Consider the following 9,331-nt stretch of genomic DNA (forward strand, 5'->3'; position numbering starts at 1 on the left):
TAGTTTACATACTTACTTAACATTACTTACATAGCCTGAGGATGATGTTCCTCCAAGTGTAGTGTCTTGGCAGTGGATGCATATGTGTCTGTTGAGCCCTATTCTAGATCCGCACGTTCTCCCGCAGCGAGGACATCGGTTTCCAGGAGGAAGGCAGTCCCGGTCAGGGTTGACTTGATGCGCCTTCCTCTTGGCACGTTTCTCCATTTCGCCCTTTGAAATCTGCAGCACTGCTGGTCACAGCTGACCTCCAGTTAGAGCGCTCAAGAACCAGGGCTTCCCAGGGCTGGCCAGTGTTTATTTATTTATTATTTATTCTATTTATACTCCACCTTTATGTATCCTGAAGGCGACTCAAGGTGGCTAACATAGAGGCAATTATTCAATGTTTTAAAAACAGATAACATTCAAATAAAATAAAATAAGGTTAGATTAGATTAAAATTAAAGCATATTGTATTATTTATTTATTTACTTATTTATTCTGTTTATACCCCGCCTTCTACCCTGAAGGCAATTATTATTATTATTATAACTTTATTTGTACCCCGCTAGCATCTCCCAAAGGACTCGATGTGGCTTACATAGGCCAAGGCCTCAAAACACAACACAACAATACAACACCTAAAGCAAATTAAAAACAGTTAAGCAGTATAAACAACAGACAATAAACAATACATCAAGACACTATAAAACTGGGCCGGGCCAGAATAATGGGTACAAGATTAAAAGTGCTGATGTGGCAGGTGGTATGTAGGATTATAAAGTAAGTGCAGTGTGCGGCTTACATAGAGGCAATTATTCATTGTCTTAAAAACACATAAAATTCCAAATAAATAGATAAATAAATTTAGATTAAAATTAAAACATATTAAACATTTAAAAACATTTCATATTAAAATCATGCCATCTATAGTTGTAAGTAACTAGCTGCAACTATAGTTATAAGTATAGTTATAGCAACATACTGGTTCAAGATTGGGAAAGGTGTACGGCAGGGTTGTATCCTCTCACCCAACCTATTCAACTTGTATGCAGAACACACCATGCAATGTGCATGGCTTGACGAATGCAAGACTGGGCGGAAATTTGTTGGAAGAAACATTAACAACCTTAGATATGCAGATGATACCACTTTGATGGCCAAAAGTGAGGAGGAGCTGAGGAGTCTTCTAACCAAGGTGAAAGAAGAAAGCGCAAAAGCTGGGTTGTAGCTAAACATAAAAAAAACCCAGATTTTGACAACAAGAATTATTGACAACTGGGAAATAGAGGGAATAAACGTGGAAGCAGTGTCAAACTTTGTATTTCTAGGTGGAAAGCTTACTGCAGATGCAGACTGCAGCCAGGAAATCAGGAGACGCTTACTTCTTGGGAGGAGAGCAATGTCCAGTCTCGATAAAATAGTGAAGAGTAGAGACATCAGACTGGCAACAAAGATCCACATAGTTAAAGCAAAGGTATTCCCCATAGTAACCTACAGATGTGAGAGTTGGGCCATAAGGAAGGCTGAGCGAAGGAAGAGAGACGCTTTTGAACTGTGGTGCTGGAGGAAAGTTCTGAGAGTGCCTTGGACTGCGAGAAGATCCAACCAGTCCATCCTTCTGGAAATAATGCCTGACTGCTCATTGGAGGGGAGGATACTAGAGACCAAGATGAAGTACTTTGGCCACATCATGAGAAGACAGGAAAGCTTAGAGAAGATAATTATGCTGGGGAAAATGGAAGGAAAAAGAAAGAGGGCGGCAAGATGGATGGATGGCATCCTTGAAAGAAAGGCAAAAGCTGCACATCGCAAGTGAACCTGACTCAGCACATAGAAGATGGCTTTGAAAGGCAGCAGATCACAGGAGCTGTCTTCATAGACTTGTCAGCAGCCTATGATACTGTGAACCACCGCCTCCTCCTGAGAAAAATGTATAATATCACAAAGGACGACCACCTCACCCGCCTCATAGGAAACCTGTTACAAAACAGGAGCTTTTTTGTTGAGTTCCAGGGCCAGAGAAGCAGATGGCGGAAACAGAAGGACGGCCTGCCTCAGGGGAGTGTGCTTGCTCCATCCATGTTCAACATCTACACAAATGACCAGCCACTGCCAGAAGGGACAGAGAGCTTCATCTATGTTGATGATCGTGCCATTACTGCTCAAGCAGGGAGCTTTGAGATGGTAGAACAGAAGCTCTCCAAAGCTCTAGGTGCTCTTACTGCCTATTATAGGGAAAACCAACTGATCCCTAACCCATCTAAAACACAGACATGTGCCTTTCATCTCAAGAACAGACAAGCATCCCGAGCTCTGAGGTTTACCTCAGAAGGAATCCCACTGGAGCATTGCAGCACACCCAAATACCTGGGAGTCACTCTGGACTGTGTTCTGACCTACAAGAAGTACTGCCTGAACATCAAGCAAAAAGTGGGCGCTAGAAACAACATCATACAAAAGCTGACTGGCACAACCTGGGGATCACAACCAGACACAGTGAAGACATCTGCCCTTGCGCTACGCTACTCTGCTGCCAAGTATGCATGCCCAGTGTGGAACACATTTCACCACACTAAAACAGTGGATGTGTCTCTTAATGAGACATGCCGCATTATCACAGGGTGCCTGCGCCCTACACCACTGGAGAAACTACACTGTTTAGCCGGTATTGCACCACCTGACATCCGCCGGGAAGTAGCAGCCAATAGTGAAAGGACCAAGGCAGAGACATCTCCAGCTCATCCCCTGTTTGGGTATCAGCCAGCACGTCAATGACTTAAATCAAGACATAGTTTTCTAAGATCTACAGAGACACTCATTGGAACACCTCAGCAAACGAGAGTCCAAAAGTGGCAGGCTCAAACCCAGAACCTCAATTAATGGCCGATACCAAATGAGAGACTCCCCCCTGGGCACAGAGAAGACTGAGCGACTTGGAAGGCGCTGAACAGACTGCGCTCTGGCACCACGAGATGCAGAGCCAACCTTAAGAAATGGGGCCACAAAGTGGAATCCACGACATGCGAGTGTGGAGAAGAGCAAACCACTGACCACCTGCTGCAATGCACCCTGAGCCCTGCCACATGCACAATGGAGAACCTCCTTGCGGCAACACCAGAAGCACTCCAAGTGGCCAGATACTGGTCAAAGGACATCTACTCAACTACCAAACTCACACGTTTTGTATTTTCTCTGTTTGTTTGCTTTGTTCTGTTAGCAATGTAATATAATGGGCTGGTTGCTCTGACACAACAAATAAATAAAATCTTGGGGAAGCCTCTTGGTGCCCAGAATTGTGTCCAATTCTGGGCACCACAATTCAAGAGAGATATTGACAAGCTGGAATGTGTCCAGAGGAGGGCGACTAAAATGATCAAGGGTCTGGAGAACAAGCCCTATGAGGAGCGGCTTAGGGAACTGGGCATGTTTAGCCTGAAGAAGAGAAGGCTGAGAGGAGATATGATAGCCATGTATAAATATGTGAGAAGAAGCCACAGGAGGAGGAAGCAAGCTTGTTTTCTGCTTCCTTGGAGACTAGGCTTCAAACTACAAGAGAGGAGATTCCATCTGAACATTAGGAAGAATTTCCTGACTGTGAGAGCCGTTCAGCAGTGGAACTCTCTGCCCCAGAGTGTGGTGGAGGCTCCTTCTTTGGAAGCTTTTAAACAGAGGCTGGATGGCCATCTGTCAGGGGTGCTTTGAATGCAATATCCCTGCTTCTTGGCAGAATGGGGTTGGACTGGATGGCCCATGAGGTCTCTTCCAACTCTTTGATTCTATGATTTGGGGGGCGGAGTCAGCTCGGGGGCGGGTCTGTTTGGGGGCGGAGCTTGCCTGGGGGCGGAGTCATCTTCGAGTCGAGTCAATTTGGCGCGAAGTCCGCTTGGGGGCGGAGCCAGCGTTGCTACAACACTCCGCCACAGCGTTCTTTTGGGTTCCAGCGGCTGAAGAGTGCGGACGTGCTTCTGGGGCTCTCTGTAAGTGCGGCACGTGGGCTGGGCCTGGCATCCCACCTCCTCCTCCTTTCCCTCTCGCCCTTTCCCTGCTTTTTGTTTTCCACAACCCGGAGAGGCTTTGAGTGGGGAGCTTGCAATTAATTAAGTTCCCAGATTCGAATTAACTCCTCAAAGGCAGTTGAGGACATACCATAGAGGCAGATGTAGTCACCCCTGGCCTAGGAAAGCCTGCCCTCCTGCAAGGAGCTAAAGAGAGTCTGTTTCGTTGTTACAGCTTGAATCCTCCCTCCCTGGCCCGGGATTGGCTGAGCTTTTGATGGGCTGGGGCTAGGAATCTCTTCCCAGAGTTGGAAGAGACCTCATGGGCCATCCAGTCTGACCCCATTCTGCCAAGAAGCAGGAATATTGCACTCAAATCACCCCCGACAGATGGCCATCCCGCCTCTGCTTAAAAGCTTCCAAAGAAGGAGCCTCTATCACACTCTAGGGCAGAGAGTTCCACTGCTGAACAGCTCTCACAGTCAGGAAGGTCTTCCTCATGTTCAGGTGGAATCTCCTTTCTTGTAGTTTGTTCCATTGTGTCCTAGTCTCCAGGGAAGAAGAAAACAAGCTTTCTCTTCACCATCCAACACCAATCCAATCGGCGTTAGCATTATCAATAATGGTATATCGTATCAATTGGTTTAGTCTTAGTTCTTAAGCAGACGTTGTTCTGACCACACGTACACAAAGACCTCAGTTGACTTGGATCACACAGCAAAACTAGTCCCACATACACTACAATATTGCGCTCTAAATATAGTAGTGTGGAACTACAGCACCAGACCAAAATGGCTGCCCCTTTTAAAGACCACATGGTTGGCCCCTGGATGGGAAGGTGGCCCCAAATGGAAACATCGTTATTAATGACTTAGATGAAGGGTTCGAAGGCATGATCATCCAGGGAGAGCCAATACTCCAGAAGAATTCAAAACAATCAACAGATTAGAGAGATGATTCAACAAAACTAACAAAATGAAGTTCAACAGGGACAAATGCAACATAAAAATCCATAACCATAAAAATCTCCAGCAAGCATGCAAAGAATGAGGAAGTACTTCATCGGTGTCACAAATGGACAGTGAAGCCACAGTTCCCCTGGTGATAAAAAAGCTGGAATGTTAAATAGCCTCCGTGTGTCTATATATGTTGTGTGTCTTTGGCATTGAATGTTTGCCATGTATATGCACATTGTAATCCACCCTGAGTCCCCTGCAGGGTGAGAAGGGTGGAATATAAATACTGTAAATAAATAAAGTATTAAATTTTGGAGACTGTGCTCACTTCCAGCCACAGGACCCTCCTGTGGCTGGAAGTGAGCACAGCCTCCAAAATGTATTATTTATTTACAGTATTTATATCCGCTCTTCTTCTCCATCTCCTTGCCAAAGAGCTTTTGTTCGTAAACTTCCATCCTAAATGCTGTGCCTAATTTATCACATTGCCTGCATCTGCAAGGTGGGTGGGGAGCTGGGCTGAAAGTCAGGAGCTCACCCTGACCTGGCTTCAAACTGTCAACATTTTGGTTGGGAAGATTTACAGCAGCTGGTGATTGAAAGCTGGCCTTTTTATTATTTACTCATACACTCATGATTTCCGCTCATGGCCAACTATGCTTTCTTTCAACAGAATGGCTCCTAAGAAGAATGTTGGGATCACTAAGGGCAAGGGCCTGGCCAAAAAGGCTCCGACCAAGCACCCGTTCCCTTCAAACATGGCCTCTTTGGACAAAGTTAACATCACAATGGAAGATCTCAAGATCTTATTGGATCGGGTGGCTGCACTGGAAAGGAGGAACGGAAAAATGACTCCCAGTTCTAGGCCGGTTCGCTTAGCTAGTAAGCGTTTGCTCATAAAATCTCTTCTTTCCCGTATCTCCGCCTTAGAGGCGGAGTCCAGAAGAAGAAAGAGGGATGTGAGTTCTGGCCAGCCCACAGTCAAGCTGGAGGGTCCCACCAAGACACTGGAGACAGCTCCCCAGGTGCACATATTGGAGCCATCATTGTCAAGCAGACCCGCAAGTAGCACCCAAGTGGCCAGACCCGCAAGTAACACCCAAGTGGTCAGACCCGCGGGTAACACCCAAGTGGTCAGACCCGTGAATAACACCCAAGTGGTCAGACCCGCAAGCAACACCCAAGTGGCCAGACCCGCGAGTAACACCAACACAAATTCACAAGCTAGTGCTGCCCAAAAGTCAACAACATCAGTGCTGCAGCCTCAGAATTGCTGGCCTCAGCAGCCCAACCAGCAGGATTTAGGGACAATAACTAGTGTCCAGACATTGCCAGACAGACATGGTCCCTATCATCAATATTGGGGAACTCCTGAGTATCCTCTGAAGGATACCCATGAGAGCAGCACAATTGAGTTGGGTGGACACCTTGCACAAAAAACAATAGACAAAATACTGAGGGGAGAATACATAGATTTATTTTCACTGCTGTTTAGAGAGCCAGACGAATCAGATGATGAAGAAAATATGAAGAAGAGAGAGATAGATCAAATCTTTCCTAATTGGCTTAATGGTTTTATGATATATGCTGTCGTCATAACAAAAGCATATCCGACCAGAGGGTGCTCATTATTTAAGTATTTGAACATTATCCACAACACTTACGTTGACTATTCGGGCAACGCTTGGCTGCTTTATGATAAGCGTTTTAGAATGGCAGCAGCTCGGAATCCCACATTGAGGTGGGATCTCATTGAAGGTTATCTGTGGATGCAGGTCATAACCCCTCCACGGTGGACTCGGTATGAAAAATCCGACAGTGGCCATACCATTCTAACTTCTGAACAGGAACAGAGCCTTTACCAAGTGTCCTCCCAGCAGCAAAAACAAAGGGCCGTGTGCTGGGTATACTCCTCCCAGGGTGAGTGCTTCAGAAGGGTTTGCAGATTCCAACATTGCTGTTCGATCTGCAATGGAACGCATTCATCCAAATTTTGCAATAGAGAAAATCCCTGAAAACCATCTGAAAGGATAATAAATATCCCAAAATGGTACAGGGGACTCCTTCCCTTTCCAAAGAGCCCCAGTGTTGTATTTCAGCATCAATCACTGCAGGCTGATGGGTTCACTGATTATTTTGAGTTAGATGGGATTGTGGGCTTTCCTTTTTTGAAGCAGGCCCTGGGATTCAGTCTTGTGCAGAAGGCCATTCTCAAGCAGAGCCAGAAAATAAAACTACTTTAGAGGAATAGAATTGCCTCTGATCTTCAAGGCCGTTCATGGGAGTTGGAATCATCCTCTCCAGATAAGGAGTCCAGCAAAGGCGAATTGATTAGAAATTCTCATTGGTGACATTAATCTAAGTTAGGAGGCTCACCTGCAAATTCAAGTAGATAGGCAGCTTCGTAGGTCAACACATCTCAGTTGGAAGTGAATCATAATGTTTTCATGTCTATATATTAGGAGCTGCGGGCTCTTTGCTCTTCAGTTCAGGCAACATGGCTTTTAAGTTACACTCAAGCCTGGGTTCTCTAGTTCTTGTTTTGGGATTCAAGTAGCTTCGTAGGTCAACACATCTCAGTTGGAAGTGAGTCATAATACTTTCATGTCTATATATTAGGAGCTCTTTGCTCTTCAGTTCAGGCAACGTGGCTTTTAAGTTACACTCAGGCCTAGGTTCTTGTTTTGGGATTCAAGTAGCTTCATAGGTCAACACATCTCAGTTGGAAGTGAGTCATAATGCTTTCATGTCTATATATATTAGGAGCTGCGGGCTCTTTGCTCTTCAGTTCAGGCAACATAGCTTTTAAGTTACACTCAAGCCTGGGTTCTCTAGTTCTTGTTTTGGTTTTGGGATTCAAGTATTCTGGGAATTTTCCCATGTTTTTCCATGTTCATGTCATGTATCCTTGTTCAAGTTGTGCCAATGGACTCAAGCCGCTTTTGGATTTTGGACTATTCTTGAACAGTCTTGCTAGTGTATTTGCAAGAGACGTTTGATTGCTGACTTTTTGGATATTACACCTATTTCCCTATTCCTGTTTTTTACTATATATTGTTTGTGTGCTTTTTACAATAAACTGTTTTATCTTTACTCTGGACTCCTGTGTCATGCTCTGGTCATAGGTGGGGTCAGGTCTGGGGTGCGACACCCACTCCAATTAATCTGCACCAATTAGAAGGACCCCCGGTGGCGCAGTGGGTTAAAGCCCTGTGCTGACAGGATTGAAGACCCGACAGGTCGCAGGTTCGAATCCGGGGAGGTGGATGAGCTCCCTCTATCAGCTCCAGCTCCTCATGCGGGGACATGAGAAGCCTCCCACAAGGATGATAAAAACATCAAATCATCCGGGCGTCCCCTGGGCAACGTCCTTGCAGACGGCCAATTCTCTCACAACAGGAGTGACTCCTGACACGACAAAAGAAAAATTAGAAGTTTGGTTGAATGTCTATAATAATAATAACTTTATTTGTATTCTGCCCTATCTCCCCAGGGGAACTGGGGGCAGATTCCAACGTACAACAGCAAACATTCAAAGCTTCCATAAAACAAACACTGACATAAAATCCCAGGAAAACCCAACATATGAAAACAGCAATTAAAAGCTAACACCAAATTAAAGATACTATCAATGAATGTCAATAAACCTAATGTCAATAAATTAAAGGAATAGTCAGACAAAAATTATATAATGACATCAAATCTGAACAAACCATATTAATTTATAAAAGTCAACTTGTGTGGATTAGTTGTGTGGACTATGGTGGTAAATTGGTGTGGCATAGACTAGCAGAGCCTAGATACAAAATAGTTCTCAACCAGGGCCCTGTAGTGGTCACTCACTGACTAATCCTCTCAATATGTTAGTTCTCAGAAGTAGGTCTTCAGTTGTTTTCTGAAGGAGAGGAGGAAGGGGGCAGCTTTATTTCTTTAGGAAGGGAGTTCCAAAGGTAGGGTGTGACCACAGAGAAGACCCCCTCTCTTGTTCTCACCAACCATACTTGGGATGGGGGTTGGACCAAGAGCAGGGCCTCCTCCCCAGACGCCAGCAATGTTCATATTTGGGCATATTGAGTATGTGTAGAGTTTGGTCCAAATCCATCATTGTTTGAGTCCACAGTGATCTCTGGATGTAGGTGAACTACAACTCCCAAACCAAAGGACACTGCCCACCAAACCCTTCCAGTATTTTCGTTGGTCATGGGAGAACTGTGTACCAAGTTTGGTCCACTTCCATCATTGGTGGGGTTCAGAATGCTCTTTGATTTATAGGTGAATTATAAATCCCAGCAACTACAACTCCCAAATTACAAAATCATTTTTTTTTGGGTGAAGGACATACATTGGGTTGTTAGGTGTCTTGTGCCCAAATTTGGTGTTAATTCCCCCAGTGGT

The 9,331-nt window shown here is 45.0% G+C and overlaps 1 protein-coding gene across 1 annotated transcript; it reads left to right on the forward strand.

Moving 5' to 3' along the window:
- The first annotated feature begins 3,827 nt into the window (after positions 1 to 3,827).
- LOC132777075 (uncharacterized) lies at positions 3,828 to 8,029 on the forward strand. The gene is made up of 2 exons (XM_060779384.2): positions 3,828 to 3,962; positions 5,610 to 8,029. Exon 2 carries the CDS (start codon positions 5,611 to 5,613, stop codon positions 6,949 to 6,951), a length of 1,341 nt encoding a protein of 446 aa, XP_060635367.2. The 5' UTR covers positions 3,828 to 3,962; position 5,610; the 3' UTR covers positions 6,952 to 8,029.
- Positions 8,030 to 9,331: the final 1,302 nt, after the last annotated feature.

The sequence above is a fragment of the Anolis sagrei genome, chromosome 5, assembly GCF_037176765.1.
Source record: "Anolis sagrei isolate rAnoSag1 chromosome 5, rAnoSag1.mat, whole genome shotgun sequence".
NCBI lineage: Eukaryota > Metazoa > Chordata > Lepidosauria > Squamata > Dactyloidae > Anolis > Anolis sagrei.